The 22,257-nt window shown below is 36.7% G+C and overlaps 1 protein-coding gene across 3 annotated transcripts in view; it reads right to left on the reverse strand.

Annotated features, from left to right (window-relative positions):
- The window catches only part of NUP93 (nucleoporin 93), a 136,614-nt gene that overhangs the window by 99,176 nt on the left and 15,181 nt on the right, over positions 1-22,257 (reverse strand). For all 3 annotated transcript variants that reach the window (XM_043986541.1, XM_043986539.1, XM_043986540.1), the window contains exons 2-3: positions 18,550-18,764; positions 10,799-10,916 (exon numbers count right to left, since the gene is read on the reverse strand). In XM_043986541.1, coding sequence (XP_043842476.1) covers positions 10,799-10,916; positions 18,550-18,728 — 297 coding nt within the window. In that variant the 5' untranslated portion in view covers positions 18,729-18,764. The remainder of the gene's footprint in view (positions 1-10,798; positions 10,917-18,549; positions 18,765-22,257) is intronic.

Consider the following 22,257-nt stretch of genomic DNA (forward strand, 5'->3'; position numbering starts at 1 on the left):
GTAGAATTTTAAGCTTTCCTAAAATAGAATTCATTATACTCTGTAGCTTTTTACTATTTTAAAGTAACTGATTTGTCTTTTTAAAGAAGTATATGGGATTACTTCAGTACTGAATTAGTTTTATGCCTGTCAATGCCTTTTAGCTTCTTATAACTATTTAAAAGACAGGCTAAAAGAGTTCTGAGTATTTTCTTTTTCATTTACAAGCCTATGAGCGGAAAAGGGAAGGGAATCATGAATATTTCATTATTGTTACTGTATAGTGGAGTAAAAATCAATTGTTGAAGATCTATTCTTATAAATGACACATAGATTTCCCTTACCCTAATCACTTAAAACCGTTTCTCTATCCTGGACCCCCTTCATTAACAGGCTAGATTCTAATTCAGCAATGAAGGCAGATTATGCAAACATTTTTTAAAAGTGAGCTCTCATTAGAGACCATTACACTCTCCAACATGTCTAAGATTAGGCTATGAACTACTTTCTTTTTCCTTTTTTTTGCAGGGCATTGAGGGTTAAGTGACTTGCCCAGGGTCATACAGCTAGTAAGTGTCAAATGTCTGAGGCCGCATTTGAACTCAGGTACTCCTGAATTCAGGGCCGGTGCTTTAACCACTGCGCCACCTAGCTATCCCAATATGAACTACTTTCTAACATCTAGCTTCATAATACAGATTTGTTTCAAGAAGCTTTGGCTTTTCCCAAGTGTTAAAACAGGTGTAATATAGAACAGAGACAGTATAACTGAGGGGAGAGAAAAGGACAAAATGTTAATACAACAAACAGTACAGTAATATTCACATTGCCAAAGTTAACACAAGTTTCAGCATACTGAGGACAACTGTACTTGAGTCAGAAGACCTAGATTTGAGAGACAGCTCAAGTACTAATGACTGGGCAAGTTACTTGACCTCTTCAACCATCAGCTTTTTCCATTTCTAAAAATGAAGATAATACTATTTTTATTATCTTGCAAACTATAAAGCACTACTATTATCAAGGCAATCATATGGCTACTATAATGCATGTAGATAGTTATTACCAGAAGCATTCACGTAGGATTAGAGCCTGAAAGCTGGAAGGGACCTTAGAAGCCATCTAGTACAGCCCCTCATTTTAGAGATGTTGAAACTGAGGCCCTGGGAGATCAGTGACGCCCAAGATCACACTGCTAATAAATGGTAGAGTTGGGATTTGAATCCCAGTCCTCTCCCTCCAAATCCTGTGCTCTTGTTCACTAAATCAGAGTTATGTCAGAGATAAGGTATAGCCAGGTACTTCAAATAGCTGAATGGTTGGTTTGGTAATAAGCAGTTTAGGTTATTTAATCTCAATAACATGATTTTCCTTCACCCCCTATATCCAATCAGATGCCAAAATTTCCTGTTTCTACCTCCACAATTATTTTTCACATTAACCCCTTCTCTCCACTCAAACAGCTACCACTTTCACTTCTTTCCTAGATCATTAATGACAACAGTCACCACCTCAAAAGATTCTCCCCATTCCAGGCCACCCTAAGCACTACAGATTTGAAGATGTGATCTCCCTACTCAATCAACTCTAGTGACTTCCCATGGCCTCTAGAAAAAAATATAAATTTCTTTGTTTAGTTTTTAAAGCCCTAAAGAACTCTGATTGAAACTTTCTTTCCAGCCTCATTGGACATTACTTTTCCTCTCACACTATACAATCCAGGCAAACTGTCCTCTCTATTCATTACATGACACTCCTTCACTTTTCTCCATGCCTTCTAAGTTGTCGTTTCTTTTTTTTTTTTTTAATTTAGTGAGGCAAGTGGGGTTAAGTGACTTGCCCAGAGTCACACAGCTAGTAAGTGTTAAGTGTCTGAGGCCGGATTTGAACTCAGGTACTCCTGACTCCAGGGCCGGTACTCTATCCACTGCGCCACCTAGCTGCCCCTATTTTTTTTAAGTTGTCATTTCTTTTTTTTATTTTTTTAATTTAGTGAGGCAAGTGGGGTTAAGTGACTTGCCCAGAGCATGCCTTCTAAATAAGACCGTTCATCTCTCAATCGCTAGTGTCCTCCTCAAATTACCTTGTATGTAACTAATTTGTATATAGTTTGTTATTTGTTATTTACTTTACATTTATGCTGTACATTTTAAAATATGTAGCTGTTATTTCTCCCATTAGAATAAGCTCCCTTCAGAACCAGAAGAACATTGTACACAGTATCATCAACACTGAGTGTTGATCTACTGTGATGGACTATATTCTTCTCACCAATGCAATGGTACAGAAGAGTTCCAGGGAACTCATGATAGAAGAGGATCTCCAAATCCAGGAAAAAAAAAAAAAAGAACTGTGGAGTATAGATGCTGAATGAACCATACTATTTCTTTTGTTTTTGGTGCTGATGTTTTTCTATTTTGAGGTTTGTCGTCATTGCTCTGATTTTTCTCTTATAACATGACTAATGTAGAAATATGTTTAATGTTATCATATATATATATATATAAAGACCTATGTCAGATTACCTGCTGTCTAGGGGAGGGGGGAGGGAGGGAGAAAAATCTGAAATTGGAAAGCTTGTATAAACAAAAGTTGAGAACTATCTTTACATGTAACGGGAAAATAAAATAAAATACTTTATTAATTAAAAAAAAAGAATAAGCTCCCTTCAAGCAGAGACTGTTTCATTCTTTGTACTTTTATCCCCAACACCGTAACTGGCATATAATAGACACTAAATAAATAACTGCTGATTGAGTGATCTCCTGCTTCCATACCTTTGTACCACTGACTATCCCCTGACTTGGAACCCACTCCCTCCTCACCTGTGGCTGGTAGAATCAGTTCCTTTTCTTCTTCTTCTTCTTTTTTTTAACATTCAACTCAAGCACCCCCTCCTACATGAAACATTCCCTGAGCCCCATAACTGTTAGTGCTCTCCCTAAACTACCTTGTATTTATTCTAAGCAACTCTCGAAAACTCCGAGTTGCAAAAAAAAGTGCTGTCATTAGTAGGATAGAGGGAGTTTCCTCACTGGGGATTTTGCTATGCCTACAACAAATGGCACATCAATTTGTTTTTCTTCAATACATATAAGACATACAGAATATACTGGTAACCAATACTATGCATCAGTCTGCAGCAAAAATGTAAAATTTGCCCTTAAGAAGCTTGTTTGCAAAAGACAAACACAAGTAAAATGATCTTTGTAAAACTGTAAAGATTTTAGTTCCAACAACAGTTCAGTCACAGGTGGCTCAAAACAAGCTCTTTATTACCATATCTAGTTAACAGCTATGGCTCAGCTTTTGTTATACAATTTTGCAGTGGTTTCTCAGAGCTATGTTTTTTTTTTTTTTAAGTGAGGCAATTGGGGTTAAGTGACTTGCCTAGGGTCACACAGCTAGTAAGTGTTAAGTGTCTGAGGCCGGATTTGAACTCAGGTACTCCTGACTCCAGGGCCGGTGTTCTATCCACTGCACCACCTAGCTGCCCCCAGAGCTATGTTTTTAAAAAAGCAATTAATATTTTTTTAAAAAATCCACTCACACCATTCATACATGTATAAATGGTTTTTAAAAAGTTCTCTTTGCTAGCCATGGCAACTTTAAAAAAAGTCTTCCCAAAGCACGTCAACATCACTGATTATGACAAACAAGGAAACAAACAAAAAACAATATTAATTTCAAGCTCCATTAGAAAAAGAAGGGGAAAAAAATCAATGTTTACCAAATAGAAAAGGGTGATCTGTAAAAAGAAAATGCCTTTTCAAGCTTCTAAGCAGCACAAATGATGGTTGGGGTTTGCAAAGTACTTGGCAGCATTCTTTTAAGAATGCATCAGCATTTCCACTTATAAACTATGCTTGAAGACTATTGTAAATTGACATAATAAATTCACTTTGACTTATGTTCAGCATAGAGAATTTTGCTGTACCTTTATTTAAAAAAAAAAAAAGCACTGTTTGGAAGATATCATTTTACCCACAATAAGTCCATCAAATCACAGAGCTGCCTTTATAATTCTGGAAAATAAAAATTTGAAAGTAAGATAAGGTCTGACTTAACACATAATTGATTATATAAATTTAACTACCACAACATTTTCAAATTATTGAAAGCTGAGGGTTATCTCAGGCCCTGTCTCTAGGAATAATGGCTAGCTCCTAAACTCAATGGCATAAAAAATGTGAACAGCTTCATTTTTGAAAGGCATAATGTTACCAAATATGTAATCAGTTTAAGAACCACAAAAATGAGGCCCAAACTAAAATGAATTTTTAAAAACAAAAGAAATCTTAAGTTTGGTCAAAGCCTACAGTCCCAAATTATAAGTAAAAATATGACACCCCCGCAAAGAAGGTTATCATCTCTGAGTTTTCTTCCTTCAGACTTTTGTAAGAAAAATAAATTCTACTAACATCTTATTTCAATGTTAATATTCCCTCAATTATTACTTGGGATTTAGATTACTGGTACTCTAAATTAGAAGATGAATATTCTCTTCTTATGGTTTCAAATATCAAATGTGTGGTATTGTTTTTAAAGCCATTCTGTGTCTAATTGGGAAAAAAAGATAACATTTTGCATTGTAAAGGCTACTTACGGAAAAACCCAACCCAGAGAAGTAATTTCATCTCAATTCAAAACTGAAGCACCCTTAGTCTTAACGTTTTGAAGTTACCCAATAGAGTACTAGAGGCAGTGAATTGTTTTAATGCATAGCAAAAAAATTCACCATGTCGAAAAATAAACATCACTACAAAACCTCAGTCATGGCTTAATACTGAAAAATAAAATGAAATACAAAATAATTTAAAGTAGGTGACCACGGTTAAAGAAACACTGCTTAGCTCTTGATGTTTTCTTGTTTCACTTCAAGAGAATTAAAGCCAAAGAAGCCAAAGAAACAATGGGACTTAAAAGTAAGTAACCTCCACACTCTCTCTCTACCACCATCACTCAGTGACCTCTGTTTCTCTAAGATTCATTCAATCCATACTTATCACTCAGTCAAAATTCTCATAGCTGTTATGCAATACCACTCTCATTACCTCAATAAATCCAGTGCCTGGCTTGGTCTTTCTCTCTTCCCAAATTCCCACCTTCAAAAGGGAATTTCAAAACACCCCCCTAACTTCCTAGTTCCTTAATTAATTAATTTCCTCTTCCACCTCCCCTACACACATCAATCCTGTCATCATCCACAAGTAGTGCTCTACTTCCATGTCCATGAGCTCTAAAGTTTCCTTATCTGAATACAGTCTGTTGTCAGGGAAGTCCACTCTGACTTGCAACCCCAAATCCTGCTGGCTTCGTGGTAAACTCTAGTCACTCTACCTCTCATTTATTTCCAAGGCCATCACCCCTCCACTGGCTACACCCTCCTCCCTTCTTCATATGACTTCTTGGTGAATTAATTCAACTTTTCACTGTGTTCTTACCTTTAATCCCTTGCCCCTTTGTCCTATCAATCAAAGATCCTGCCCTGCCAAGCCTCAGCCCTGGATTACTTCCACCATCCACTACCTTCCTTCTTACTCAATGTGCTGTTGAGCAAGCCTGGAGAAAAATCACAAAACCATGCTGACTGGGTCTACTACAGATGTATATTAAATAATCTCAAAGGACCTTTACTACAGCTAGGCAATCCTTTTCCACAGTCCTAATCAATTCACTATTGCCCACTTACCCCAGTGTTTTTCTAAACCTTTTCATCACTTCTTAAGCCTCCCATGGCTCCTGCTCCCAGTTGAGAGTTCTCTCAGTTGAGAACTTTGCCTCATATTTTACTTTAAGAATTGAGGCCGATCATACCTGCATAACCTATATTGGATTGCTTTCTGTCTTGGGAAGGGGGAAGGGAGGGAGAAAAATTTGGAACTCTAAATCTTATGGAGACAAATGATGAAAACTATCTTAACATTTAACTGGAAAAAAAAATACTATTAAGATTGAAAAAAATATATATCTGGGCAGCAATGTGAGGGTCCATGTACATGTGCAATATATTATGATCGCCAAAATATTTTAGTCAGTATAATACTGAATAACTAATAAATCTTAAAAAAAAAAAAAAAAGAATTGAGGCCATTCACTAGGAGGTCCTTCTTCTCTCTGTCTCCTCATCTTCCATCACCAAGATGCTTTCCACCACTACTTCTGCCTACACCTCTGTCTCAAATAAAAAGGTAGTATTAGAGTGGCAAATATAACAAAAAAGGAAAATATTGGATGTTGGAGGGGATGTGGGAAAATTGGGACACTAATCCACTGTTGGTGAAGTTGTAAAAAAGATCCAACCATTCTGGAGAGCAATTTGGAACTATCCCCAAAGGGCTATAGAACTGTGCATACCCTTTGATCAAACAATACCATTGCTAGGTTTAGATCCTAAAGAATACCAAAAAAGAATAAAAGACCTATTTGTACAAAAAACATTTATAGCAACTCTTTTTGTGGTGGCTAAGACTTGGAAATCAAAAGAATGCCCATCAACTGGGGGATGGCCAAACAAACTGTGGTATGTGATGGTGATGGAATATTATTATGCTATAAAAAATGACAAGCAGGATGATTTCAGAAAGACCTTGAAAGACTTGTATGAACTTTATGTACAGTGAAGGGAGCAGAACCAGAACACAGTGACAGAAATAGTGTATGAAGAACTGTAAATGACAACTATTCTCAGCAATAGAATGATTCAAGACAATCCCAAAGGACTAATAATGAAGCATACTATCCACCTCCAAAGAAAGAACTGATATTGACTGAACATGAAGCATGTTATTTTTCGCTTTCTTTCATTTTTTTCTTTTATTCAAGTTTTCTTATGCAAAAAGACTAATATGGTAAGGTTTTACATAATTGTATATGTATAACCTATATCTGAGTGCTTACTGCCTCAGGGATGGGGGAGGGGAGGGAGAGAAAGAGGGATAAAATTTGGAATTCAAAACTTTAAATAAAATGCTAATCATTCAAAATAAATGAATAAATATTAGTGAAAAGGTAGCCCTTCTCCTTGTTCAGATTAACACTCCACATATGCAAGTGATCACATTCCATTCTGTCTTCTCCAGGAGATTGCTTCCTCTATCAACTCTACTTTCTTACTAATCTTCAAAATGTCCTTATCTACTGGCTACTTCATTTACTACATACAAACTTGCCCATGTCTCCTCCATCTTCAAAAAACCCTCACTTGATCCATATAACCCCACTAGCTTTGTTCTTGTTCAGTGGTTTTTTTTGGCCATGTTCTTGGCCAAGATACCGAAGTGGTTTGTCATTTCCTTCTCCGGATCATTTTACAAATGAAGAAACTCAGGCAAAAGGGTTAAGTGACTTGCCTAGGGTCACAGAACAAGTGAATGTCTGTGGCCAGATTTGAACTCAGGAAGATGAATCTTTCTGACTTCAGGCCTGACACTGCACCACTGAGCTTCCCTTCCCCACTAGCTATCATCCTATATTTCTTCTTCCTCTTCTGGCTAAACTCTTTGAAAAAGCCAACAACAATTGGTCTCTCTTCTCATTCTCAACTCTGTAGTTTAACTTCTGACTTCATCATTCAACAGAAATTCCTGTCTCCAAAGTTAACAATGATATCTTAACTGCCAAATTTCATGGCCTTTTGGAAATCCTTATCTTTCTTGACCTTTCTGTAATCTCTGACATTGTCAATCCCCCTCCTCCTTCTTAATATTTCTTCCCTTTATGTTTTTATGACATTTTTCTCTCATAGTTCTCTTCTCCTGACTGCTCCTTCTCAGTCTCCTTTTCTGGAACTTCATCCAGGTCATGCCTGCTAACTGTGAGTGTTCCCCAAGGTCCTTTTCACCCTCTATACTACTTTGCTTGATGATTTTTTTCAACTCCAATGGATTCAACAATTTCAATTTCCTCTATGCTGATGATTCTCAGATATACTTCCCCAGCCCTAACTTCTCCCTTACTCTCTAATCTTCCATCTTCAGCTGCTTATTAGAGATCTAAAACTTCGTAGCGCATAGACATCTTACATTCAACAGCTGTCCACAACTGAACTCATTATCTTTATTTTCAAACCGACTCCCTTCTTCCTAACTTCTCTATTACTGTCAAGAACACCACTATGCTCTCAGTCACCCACATGTCACTCTTTCCCCCCAATTCCAGTCTGTTGCCAAGGTCTACTGACTCTACTCTCCCAACATCTTACATATATGCCTCTTTCTCCTGACACTGCCACCACCCCAATACAGGTTCTCAGCAGTTCATGCCTGGACTGTTAAACAGCCTGCTGGTTGGTATTCCTGTCTTAAGTCTTTCACCACTCTAATTCACCTTCCTCTGCTGTCGAATCTTCCAAAACCACAGATCTGACTATATCACTACCACTCATTTAACTCCTTATCACCTCCCTAGAATCAAATATAAAATACACTAGTCCTGAATGCCTTCTTAATCTGGTCTCCACCTACCTCTGCAGTCTTACCCCTTGCTCCCCCTACAGCTGTTATTCAATCCACATACTGCTCGCTCCACAAGACATTCTATTTCTATTTCTCAATTCCATGCATTTTCATTAGCTGTTGCCCACATCTGGTATTCTCTTTCTCCTCACCTCTATAACCTACTTTTCCTAGCTTCAAGTCCTAGCTAAAATATATATATATGTATATGTATGAAACCTTTCCTTATTCCCCTTCCCTCTGTTGACTATTTCGAATTTATCCTGTATATAGCTTTAACTTGAGTATATTATCATCCTCATTAGACTGTGAGACCCTTGAAAGCAGGAATTGTTTTTTACCTTTCTTTGTATCCCCAGTGCTTAGCTCATAGTAGGAGCTTAATTAATGCTTGCTGATTGACAGATTACAAACTTCCCTGAAGTGTTGGGAGAAAAACATTGCAAGTTCTAATGCACGATGTAAATATGAGTTCTTATTATATTTTCTTAGAGAAAAAGAAATGCTTTCTATCAATTCTATAGTGAAACTCTCAAACACAAAATTAGTATAAAAAGTTTATGAGTTACAAGTGAAACCTAATATAATGGAATTGGGGTACTAAATTAACTAAATAAGAATTGTTCAGGTTTGGGGAAAAGAGCATAAGTAAAGCAAAATTAGAATAATGGAAGAACTCTTATAGTTCTTCCCTTATAGCATGCACATAGTATCCTTCTCTGTAAGTCCTCAAGATACATGTCTCAAAGCTATCTGAAAGGTGTATTAGTGGCCAAAATGACAACAAAGATCACCTCCATCTCTCCCATGGAAGAATTCAAATGCAAATACAGTACTGAAGGTCCTTGAAACTAATAGGAGACATACCTTTCTTAACGGTCTTATTTTTTTTTCCTGATTAATGCATGTCTCATACTGTTAGCACATTTCATTAAATTTTACTGAAACATTCTTTCATATTATTTCTATGTACCTAATACAAAGGCAACAAAACTCCTTAGAAATCAATAAAGAAGTAGCAAAGAACCAGAAACAAAGTGGCTGCCCAGCAATTGGTGGAATTGTTGAAAATTATGCAAAAACAACAACAATGGAATGCTATTGTGCTATTGTGCTATTGTGACTAAAGGACCAGATTCAGAGAAACTTGAGAAGACTTGCATGAACTAACACAGAATGAAGTGAACGGAACCACAAGAATAATTAGCAGTGTCTAGAATAATGCAAATAAAAATAACCTTTAAAGGTTAAAGTCCTCTGATTAATATAATGACCAATTTTGACTTCAGAAGACTAAATGATGATGATGAAGCATTTTTTCCCACCTCTTGTCACAGAAATGATGAAACACAGATATAAAACAAGACACACATTTTCAGACCTATTCAATATGTTGTTGATTTAGGGGCAGTTAGGTGGCGCAGTGGATAGAGCACCAGCCCTGGAGTCAGGAGGACCTGAGTTCAAATCCGACCTCCGACACTTGACACTTACTAGCTGTGTGACCTTAGGCAAGTCACTTAACCCCAACTGCCTCACCAAAAAAAAAAAACAAAGAAAAAAAAATGTTGTTGATTTGATTTACTCAACTATCCTTATTTGTTACAAGAGAAGGCTTATATTAGGAAGAAGAAAGTAGAGAAAGGAGTTGGGCAGTAGCATTAGAATGTCAATGAAACATTTAAAAATATGTAGAAGAGAGCAAAGTTCAGAAGGTAACAAGCAAAGCAGTTGTACATTTACTGTGCTAAATATAATAACACCTTTTAAAAAACCTACATAAAGAGGTTTACTCTCCTCTTTTCTGATCTTTATATGTTGAAATATTCATATTTACAGTTGTTTCTTAAGTTTGGAGGGGAAAAAAGAAAGAAATCAACAAAGAAAAGATTTTAATAAGTGGCCAAAATTTTTTAAACTTTTGCCAATTGAGAACCAAGAACATGAAAAGGAATGTAACACCACCACTTGATTTCTAGTAGACAGAGCATGACAACTCTGAAATGTGATCTTGTGGCCATGACTTCTGTCCTTTGGACTGAAGTTTAAAAAAAAGGAAATATAAAGAAATGAAAATGTTCAAGATGGAAATTGCTTGTTTTCTAGAATGTAGTATTGCAAAAACTCCTAAAAGTAACTAAATATATCCAACTATATCCTGGCCCTCCTCACTGCCACCCCCATACTCCCAATCAGAAGTTTGGGGTCTTTTTGGTCAGATGTTTCACTTCATCAGAAAGAAGAAAAACAATAATAATATTGCTTTTTTGGATAGCTGGTCAAATGTAAATTGTTATAAAACAGATAATCAACTATTTGTCAAGGATTTTATTTTCATTTCAATTAAGTCAGATTACTCTTACCTGAATATCTGTATCTTTCACAGGCTCAAGAGGTTCAAATGTAGTTGCAGCACTCAAACTCTCCAATCTCTGTGAGATGTGGGATATGTCAAGTCCTCTAGACCCAAGAAGAACTGACCTGGTTTTTCATAGGGGAAGAACAGGAAGACAGAAAGAATAGGAAGACAAAAATGAGAAAAGAAATTGGATTACTACATTATGAATATGAAATATTTTTCTATATTAAAGACTTTATATATACATGGATTATTCTTGCCCTTTTATAAATGTCTCAATTATTTTTATTGTATTATGGGGGGGGTTGGTGGATTAGGTGTATCTGACTCTTCATGACCCCATATTAGGCTTTCCTGGAGTGGCTTGTCATTTCCTTCTCTACCTCATTTTACAGATGAGGACATTGAGGCAAAAGAGTTAAGTGATTTGCCCAGGGTCACACAGTTTATAAGTGTTTGAGGCCAGATTAAAATTCAGGAAGATGAGTCTTCCTGGTTTCAGGCCCAGCACTCTATCCACTGCACTACCTAGCTGCCCCATGCTTATAAATATGTATATATTATTGTTATATTGTTTTGACAAAACAGTCATACCCCAAACAATTTGAGTCTCTTCTTGGACACAATAGCTTCATGACCCTGAGCAATAGATTTAACCTCTGGAATTCTCAGTTTTCTCATCTGTAAAATGATGATGATAGCACCTCCTCCACAAGTTGTAAGGATCAAAGGAAACAAAGTATGTAAAGTGCTTTGCAAACCCCAAATCGATATAAATGACAACTATTCGTCAGGGGTTAGGGACTACATCTCTGATTTCACTGGCAAAGGGAACTCCTTGGTGAGGAATCTTCCTCTACCAATAAAGATCGGAACCTTCTCTGCAACCTACTGTCTTTGAAGAGTTTCTTAGAGCACTAAGAGTTTAAGTGACTTGCCCAAAAGACACATAGCCAGTATGTATCAAAGGCAGGCCTCGAACCTAGGCTTTCCTTGCTTTAAGGTCAGTTCTCTATCCACTCTGCCTCATGACCCTTCACTTAATTATTAACTTAAAGTTTGGTTCCAATTAGACATTAAGAGGTCTGGGGTCTGATTCCAGGTTCCACTGCCTCATAGTATGAAATTAGAGGACAGGGACTTTGTGTATTTAAATAAATTAGTAATGTGCTTTTTTTTTTTCCTATACAAAAATAGCATAACTAAGGCACCATCAGCAGGGGATATACTTTGAATTTTCTGGTGATGAGTTTGTACCAGTACATTCATACAATCTTTCCAGTTCCTCCTGTGGAAAATTTACAAGGTAGTTGGTAGTTAAGGATTAAGGATAAAGTCTACAGTCTGTGGAAAAAGAGGAACACTACCCCACATGAGATGGAACTCCCAACCTAGTCTCAGTAGCACCAGGTTCTAATTACTATGCTAAGAGTATAGCACCTAAAAAAGTATCCCCATAGAAGATTTTAATAAATTCTTTCTTGCCCTTCAAAGCACAGTTGAAGTCTCATCTCCTCTGTGAAGCCTTCACATATTGTTGATCTTTTCCTTCACTGAATTCCTACACACTTGTGATAAAAAAAAAATAGCACAAACACATGGAAATTCCTCAAACAATAAACAACAAAAAGCAGAAGGCTCTCCAAAGCAGGTTCCTATTATATTTACTCTAGGTCATTTCCTGGTTCCAATACACAGTGGGATAGAGGAGAGTTCACTCTTCCAAAGAACTAGATTCACATTCTTCAAAGATTCAAATTCTTCCCCTTTTTCCATTCTCTTATAGCAGCCCTTCCCCCACAGCTTCTACTACAGTACAAGACAAGCTGCTGTTTTTCTTCTATAGTAAAATAAAATCTCAGAATCCAAATGATACATCTATTAGATAAGTTACAGTTAAATAGCCTCACATTATTCAATTAGCTTGGAACACATTCAAAACATTGACTCATCTTGTTCAGACACTCTATTTTACCCCTCCTTTCCAATCTATACCTTCTTCCTCTAGCCTCAATCCTTTGGGGTCACTGTTCTTTCTTATTAATTTACTCTATTTCCACCTCCTAGGAAAATGTCAGAGCTATTCTCAGCTTCCTTTACCCCCTGGTGAAGCAAGGTCTTTTTGTGTCTGGTACATTCTCTTGAACTCTGATCAAAACCACTTTCTTTGAAGACACCTGAACCCCAATTCCACCAGTACCCAATGAAACTCCCAGAACTAGTCTGTCATCTATTGTGAATATACAAACCATGTTCTGCTCCCCTGAGTTTCTTTCATAATTCCCCTCTTTTTTCCCTATGCTCCTATTTTCAATGTTTACCCCAGCCCCTCTCATCTGTGCTTTCCATTCTGTCTTAATCTAAAATCCATCTCTAACATCCACAGCATCAACATTTAACCAAAGACTCGCTCTAAGGGAGTCATGTTTCCAGGTCACTGTTTCTTCAAAGACAAACACTGGCATAGTGATTGGTCTTCCTGTTCTAGTTCAGTTTCTCTGGTTCTAGCCAGACAGTATTTACCTCCAATCCCCAGTGATTTGGGGTAGGACTGGTTTTCACCACTCACAGGTAGTATTTCAGAATTCAGCACCTGAAGATGCTCCTTTGGGTACTGTTCTCTAGCTGTTTCAAAGACCAAAGTTTTGTCTCCACCAAACCAATAAATAGTTTGAGGGGAGAGGTTTAAGATGACAGCTTTTTAAGGCCTAGAAAGAGATCTTAAACTTCATCGAGTCTAAATCCCACATCTAAAGATGAGAAAACAAAAGGTCCCAAATAGGTAAAACAGTTTGACTAAGATCATACCACTGTTTAGTAGCAGAGTTAGGCCAATTTAACAAACATTTATTAAGTACTGATTATGTGCAAGGTGTGCAAGGTGCTGTGCTAGATTCTGGTGGTAGAAAATTTGAGGAATGTTTCAGTGCCCAGCTCAAGGAGCACCCATTCTGCCAAAGCAGGTGTAATGGATGTCCAGGTGAGGACGGCCCAGTGCTGAACAGGGTTAGGCAATGGGGAAATCCAGAAAAGGTATTTTAGGAAAATCAGAGGAGAGAAACAATGTACTCATTGGGGGCGGGGGCGGGAAGATGTAAGAGATTTCATAGAGGATGTAGTAACTCAATTAAACCTTCAAAGAAGGAGATTTTTAAAAACAGAGAAAAGGGACAGAGCCAAGTTGGACTAGCAAAAAGCAGTACAAGGAGTTCCTCCCCAAAACTCCAAATAAAAAATACACCAGACTGAAATCTGGTGTAGAAATCCAAGGAAAAGTCAGCGTCATTTAAATTTTTAAAAATTTTAAAAAAATTTTAATTTATGGGATAAAATAAGCAATTCCATAACATAGTAAAATGGAAGACTACACATGAAACTGCAAATCTATGTACAACTTACTGTTCTATTTAAATATACAATAAAGTTTAAGTTTTTTCTTCCTTCCTCCCCCCCCCATCCTAGAAGTGGCTACTATCAGACACAAATATGTATATATTTCTAATTAAATTAAATTATGGGCCAGTCATTTTTGCAGCCCAGGTCAGCACAGTGAGAGAGAAGTCTATGGATAAAGGGCTGTCTGTCTAGGATCAGCCACTTGACACTTACTAGCTGTGTGACCTTGGGCAAGTCACTTAACCCTCATTGCCCTGCCCCCCCCCCCAAAAAGAATCAGCCCAAACCTTCCCTTCTGCACACAAAAGTGTGCAGAACTGTAACCAAACATAAAGTCCAAAATCAGGAAGTAGTCTGGAAGAATGAGCAAACAAAAAAAGAATCTCACCATGAAAAGCTATTATTGTGCCAGGGATGTTCAAGACACAAATCAAAAAGAAGAAAGTGGGGGAAGCTAGGTGGCACAGTAGATAAAGCACCAACCCTAGATTCAGGAGAACCTGAGTTCAAATTCGGCCTCAGACACTTGACACTAGCTGTGTGACTCTGGGCAAGTCACTTAACCCGAATTGCCTCATCCCCCTCCCCCCAAAAAAGAGAGTGACTCCAAAGCATCGATAAGCAAAGTCTCCAAGAAAACTAGAGCTTGGTTACAAACTAAACTAGAATTCCTGGATGAGATAAAGCAAGAGGATTCCTTTTTTAAAAAAGAGTAAAAATGTTTTTTTTTAAATGAATGAAATGAGAGCAATAGAGGAAACAAATGGAAAATAAATGAAGGCTATGAAAAAAAGAATTACAGAGATAATTAACAGCTTAGCACAAGAGGTATAAAATCTTGCCCAAGCAACAAACTCCCTGAAAATTAGAACGGATTAAGTAGAAGCCAATGACTTCATGAGACAACAAAAAATATTAAAACAAAGTCAAAAAATGAAAAAAAAATACAAGAAAATGTAAACTATCTTATAGTAAAAACAAATGACCTGGAAAAGAGATCAAGGAGAAAAAATTCAAGAATCATTAGATTACCTGAAAGCTATGACCTCCCATTTCAAAACAAAAACAAACAAAAAAGATAAGCCTGGACATCATATTTCAAGAAATCTTAGAAGAAAACTAACTAGATCCTTTAGAACCAGAAAGTAAAGTAGAAGCAGAAAGAATCTACTGCTCTGGAAATATTCCTCCAGGAATATCAAGTGGCTTGGAGAAGGCAGACAGTATGCTTGACCTAAGATTGAAGATGAGCAGACCAGAATCCAGGCCTCTGAACATACTTCCTTTTTTTATTTTTTTCTGGATCCCCCTCTCAAAGCCTAGCAAATAAATGTAGCTTAACACAACTTTTGACTCTAATACCTGTAAGCAATAAGTACATGCTAATCATACTTCAAGTTCTCATTTTCTAAAATATTTAGTTAAGAAGTGAAAGGATTTCTTTTGCTTTAATTCATTTGCTATTCTAATCAGCCACTTTATTAGTAGCAAAATTTACTCAAGCTTTTTAACTATTAAAATATTACGTGTGTGTTAATTCAGGAATATCCCAAATACTGTTTTGGGAGCTAAGGATTTATTTTGCTTAAATTTTGAGGGTTGCTTCATGTAACTTATTAGTCTAATATATATTAGTCCTATATCTTAAAGTTAACCCCTGGGGCAGCTAGGTGGTGCAGTGGATAGAGCACCGGCCCTGGAGTCAGGAGTACCTGAGTTCAAATCTGGCCTCAGCTGTGTGACCCTGGGCAAGTCACTTAACCCCAATTGCCTCAGTAAAACAAACAAACAAACTAATTAATTAATTAATTAATTGAAGTAACCCCTACAATGTTATCCCTACTACATCTAATCAAGAAAATGCCAAGCTTAAATTCTATCCCTAAACTGAAATCTTAAAGCTTGGATTTACCTTATCAATCTGAAGAAGAAAATTTCCCATTCAACTTGTCATTTTCTGGCCTTATCCTATATTAAAACATTCTTTTCAAATTATGGTATATTCCTCTACCTATCAGAAAAACAATGCACAAAGACTGTTGTCCATTCATGTTATTTTTAATATATGTACCTACCCTAGCCTACTCCCATTCCTCCAGTGCATTAATTATTCTTCCCTAAAGAAATTTAGGGAAAAAAGAATAGAACTGACAAGATATAGGAAAGGAGAACATGAGTTACCAAAAAATCACTTTTCTAGGTCCTAAGTTCTACAAGTCATATTATAATTATAGTTATATATTATATGTATAATATATATACTACATAGTTATATATTATAAAATGAAGTTATAGTAGCAACTAAAATAGTATCATGTCATTTTCCTACTTTCAATGGAAGCCTTCCATATAGCCTATGTGTTCAGGAACTGTATATCAATTTTCTAGTAGATCAGAATAATGAGTATCCTGAAGAAAAGACAAGCTTGAAGAAAATGTCTGAGGCTGATACTTTTTTTTGCAGGTGGCTTCAGAGTACCTAGTTAAGGTCCTTCCCAGAATTCCTTTAGCCTCTCTTTAAAATGGACAAAATATATGTGTCTATAAGCACAAGTAGATATAGAGCCAACATAAGATGTGAGAAAAAGGAGAATTAGAAATTGAGGGAATGCCCATGAACTGAGGAATGTCTGAATAAGTTGTAGTATATGAATGTAATTGAATATTATTGTGCTATAAGAAATGATGAGCAGACAGATTTCAGGAAAACCTAGAAAGACTTACATGAACTAATGCTAAGTGAAGTGAGCAGAACCAGAAGAACATTGTACACAGTAACAGCAACATTGTGTGATGATCAACTGTGTTAGAATTGGCTCTTCTCAGCAAATACAATGACCCAAGATAATTCCAAAAGACTCATGATGGAAAATGCTCTCCACATCCAAAAAAAAGAACTATGGAGTCTGAATGCAAATCAAAGCATACTATATTCCCTCTTTTTTTGATGTTGTGGGTTTGGGTTTTTTTTTTGCTGCTTCTTTCTTGTGGCTTTTCCCTTTTGTTCTGATTCTTCTTTCACAACATGAGTATGTGGAAATATACTTAATATAACTGTACTGAATAACCTACATTAGATTGCTTGCTGTCTTACAGAGGGGGGAGGGAAGGGAGGAAAGGAGAGAAAAATTTGGAACTCAAAATCTTACAAAAATAAATATTGAAAACTATCTTTACATGTAATTGGAAAAAATAATATGAAATACTATCAAGAAAAAAAACCTCAGGGAAGCTAGGTGGCACAGTGGATAGAGTACTGGCTCTGGAGTCAGGAGGACTTGAGTTCAAATCCGGCCTCAGACACTTAACACTTACTAGCTGTGTGACCCTGGGCAAGTCACTTAACCCCAATTGCCTAAAAAACAAAAACAAAAAAACCATCCTCTAGTCTGTACCTACTGATTCTATTCTGAAATCAAAACATTCAGCCAGTTTAGAAGCTACTGCTACCTAAGATAGGTACAGTTTGGTTCAAACAATTAACACTGGGTATGTATTTGTTGAAAACATACCACATATGTTGGTCCCCTAAATCAAACACAAACACAAATGTTTTTCTGAGGTTGGAAGAATGAGGAAATATGCAATAACCATTTCCTACTTGCTCTTACACCAAATCCTGAATGTAGACACATCCATGGCCTATAAGACATTATCATCACTGTGGATAGCTACCAGTCAGCAATGTCCATTAGCTACTCCCTCTCAGAGCTCTCTGGCTTTGCTGCTTTATTGTCCCTAAGGAAAAGCTATACTTTCAACACTTTTCATTTCCTTCCGTCTTGGCCTCTGGAGTCACTGACTCTAAGCAGATCAGGATCACATCATGCTTTAATGATTTATCTTACTACTGACTGAGCATAAGCTCTTCCTGGTACTCTCCAACACTGTTCTTTGTGGCATACTCCCTGGGCTCTGAATACACGACTTGTCTAAATGGCTCACATTTGTTAACCTGTAGCAACAGCCATTTCTGAGCCAGGGGTTAAAGACATAACATAAGACTAATAGTAATCATAGTAACAGCTAGTATTTCTATAATACTTTAAGGTTTACAAAGCACTTTACAAATATTATCTCATTTTACTACATAATTGCTGTAAAACTATAGCACCAAATGGCTTTTGTCTTACTTCTACTATCCCTCAAATATCTCTGTAGGCAACATATCCTTATAACCCAAATAGGCAAGGTAGACAAAATTAAGACTTTTAACATATTTCAAAAACTATTTTAAGTTCTTGGGGTAATTATTTATGTTCCCCCCTTCATTTACAGAATATATTAAAATAGTAAGAGAAAAAATGTATTCTATTTCCCAACTCACATAGTCCAACATTTTCACAATAAAGCACTTACGCCTTGACATCAGCTGTCTCCTGAGATGTACGTGTCAGTGTTCGAGAGCGCAGGCGCTCACCCGCCTGCTGGATTTCTTGCAAGTTACGTTCTACATGAGGAAGCTCAGAAATGCCCTCAGTCTCAGCGGCAAGCTGTTCAGCCTGCTGAAGAAGCTCACCAAACCCTTCAGTATCCATTTCTGATGCAGATATTATGCAGAAAAAAAAGGGAACCTAAGGAAAGAAAAAGACAAACTTCAAACACTGTGCAGGTTTTCAGCAAAGCTTAAGAAATTACTAGGCCTTTTTATAAACAAAAGGAGCAATAGAGATTAGCACCAAATGATATTAATGGCCCTTATATGCATAGCATAAGAACAATACTGATGGAGGAAATGAGTCAGATGATGGAGAAGCAAATATATTTGGAATGTGCATGCACAATGAAGACTCAAGTTCATTTAAAATATTCTGTATATGCATACTAGATCAAATGAAAAACGGATCAAATGCAAAGATATGAATAAGCAGACCAGAATTCCTGCCTCTCTCATGGCACCAAAGGGTTTTTTTTTGTTTGTTTTTTTTAAAACATTTTCTGTGTCCTGGCCCCCTTTAGCAGTCTGGCAAAGCCTAGGGACTCCTTCATGTTTTTAAATAACTGAAGGAAATGCTAAATTTCAGGTAGAGGTTAGTAAAAATAAAGATGAAATTTTTTTAAAAATTTTTTTTGGCTCATCCAAGTTCACAGAACCCCTTCCCTAGCTGCCCTAGACCTAAAATAGTACAGGTACTAGTTCTGGCACCACCCTCAGGGAGCTTTAAAAATGATCAACAGCTCTTAACTACTTGTTTCCCCCATTCTTCTAAGAATGTTCAAGGAGAATACCTTCTATGGTACATTACCATTTTCAAAGAATTTTCGCATTTGAGACTCATAATAACCAGTAGCCAAATGGCAGTTAGGACAAGAAGTTTAGACTTCCACTGTTAATCCCAGGTTCTTTGCACTGCACCACCTTGTCTCTCTTTCATTAGCACAAAAGCTCCATTGTTGTATGTACACTCAGATATTACTAGTGTATTATATCTTTAGAATAAATCACTCCTGAGCCAGTTATCCACTTCTGTGTATTATGTTAATTCAGGGCAATGAGGGCTTGATAAGTGTTATTATTGCTGTTTTGCTGTTGATACTACTACTAGTACCACCACTGAATTGATGATGATACCACCGAAGGGCTTCCAGATCACAAATGATAGCAGGAATACCTGCTTTAAAATACTATCAAGAAAAGCCAACGTCAATATTGAATAAATTATTATAAAATTTTAAGCCTTGTGAACCACATGCAAAATTCTGACTCTAATGGGAAAAGACATAGTGATACACTGCTGATGGAACTGTAAACTGATCCAACCATTTTTGAAATGCTAGAATTATGTAAGAAAATTTACAAAACTGCTCATACCTTTTAACCAATTATCCCACTATTAGGTTTATATCCTATGGCATAAATAAAAAAAAAAAATATGTAAAAAATATCAATAGCAGTACCATTTGCAAAAGGAAAATCTGATAACCCATTACAGTAACAAATGTTGAACAAATTGTGTTATATAAATGTTATGAAATATTAATGAACCATAAGGAACAATGAATATGGAAATATGAAGAAATATGAAAACACGTATGAAAGGATGCAGAGCAAACAAAGCAGAAGCAAAAGAACAATATACACAATTACTACAATTATGTAAATCAAGAAAACTTTTAAATGGCAATAAATCTTAGATCAAAAACAAAGCCTGAGGCAGCTAGGTGGTACAGTGGATAGAGCACCAGCCCTGGCATCAGGAGGACCTGAGTTCAAATCCAGCCTCAGACACTTAACATGTACTAGCTGTGTGACCCTGGGCAAGTCACTTAACCCCAATTGCCTCACTAAAAAAACAAAAACAAAACAAAACAAAAAACCAAAGCCTAATATGGAAACTAACTAATAAATACCTGCCCTTTCTTTTAAGAAGCAAAAAACTACTAAAGTGCAAGGAAGCATATACTATCTATTGTTCTAAATCACTGCTCTATATTATACATTATTGCACTTAGTCATTTTCAGAGAGCACATACTGTGAAGGATTTGACCTAGAATATTCTGGGGATTTGTATGACTGAAACTAAATTTATCAATAAAGATGTTTCTGGAAAAAAAAATGTTTTTCCCCTATAACCCTATTTTTGACAATTACTACATTTAAGCTATGCAGAATATAAAGTTCATTGGTATAAGTAGTATTATTCTATTAGAGGATAGTAAACAAACAAGACAGTTTAAACAGGAGAGCTTCATCATAATATTTTTTCTTCCTTCACTTCCTACCTTCTCCCCTGCTTATTGATGTCCTACTACTGCACTAGAATAGTTATAATCTTTAGATGCAATATAATTATTTTTCTGATATGAACAGGCCAGTGCTAGAGGGCATGAAAGTAAAGTGTCACTCAAAGCAAAACTATAGCTACTTAGAGCTAGAGTAAATGAGCAGAAAATTTGAAATGTTCCTTATCGAACAAATTAGACTTTAATCCTAGACTAAGTCTCATATAAACACTTATTTTCCACCTAACATTAAATGATGATCATTTCAAATGTTTGACCAAACAGTCTATATCTATGGGAAAATGGGAGATTTTTTAAGTAAAGCATTCCTAGGACAGAATGAAAGGGAAAAAGCATTTATTAAGTGTTTACGAAGTGCCAAGCACATTTCTAAGTGTTAGAAACACAAACTGAAAAGTGAAACTATTCCTGCTCTTAGGGAGCTCACACTCTAATTGGAGGAGACATAAGTAAAAGAAAGTACAGCTTCAGGGCAGATGCAATGTCTGGAAGTATCAAGGGTGCATAGGCTAGAGCAGTGGATTATGTATACAGTGCTAATAAAAGTGCCCACTGGGCCCACTCAGAAAAAAAAAATGAGGGAGAAGGCAGAGGTTGAAGGGGACGGACACTGCTAACACAGTATATAATAGCAGGGCAGATGTTATGGATTGAAGGCATTGGTGGGGCAGGGTTTGAAGGCCTTCCATCTCATCAGAAGGAATGGAGTTGTTGACTCCCACCCATCTCATGAAATCCCTGTAAATATTTAGGCAACCTGGGTTATAGAGGAAAGAAGGACGCCAAAGGAGCCCGTGACTCTTCCTGAAATACAGCCATCCTGGGTAGGGTTCTGGAATGGTCTGAGGTCAGGGGAAAGAGGAGGTAAAGAAAGAAAAACAAGGGTAAATGATGTTCTCAAATGGTAGTTTCCCAATGTTACTGACTGAAAATGTAACTTTTTTTCCTCACCTAGTTTTGTGATATTTGACATTAATCAAGCAATAAGCACTTATTAGGAGCCTACTATGTAGGCTCACTGGGACTACAAAGCCAAAAATGAAACTGTCTGCCCTCAAGGAACTTAAATTCTGTTAAGGGAGCAAGGATACACATAAGTATATTCAAAATAAACATGAGGTAAGTTAGGGAAGGCACTAGGAGGCGGGAGGACCAGGAAAGGTCCAATGTAGACTTCGAGCTTGAGTTCAGCTTTGACAGAAAATAGAGACTCTAGGAAGTAAAGACAAGGCAGGAATGCATTCCAACCACAAGGGACAAAGCTGGTACAAAGGCAATGAGATATGACATGGATGAGAAATTGCAAGAAAGCCAGTTTGGCA

This window comes from Dromiciops gliroides, chromosome 2, assembly GCF_019393635.1.
Source record: "Dromiciops gliroides isolate mDroGli1 chromosome 2, mDroGli1.pri, whole genome shotgun sequence".
In the NCBI taxonomy this organism is placed as follows: Eukaryota; Metazoa; Chordata; class Mammalia; order Microbiotheria; family Microbiotheriidae; genus Dromiciops; species Dromiciops gliroides.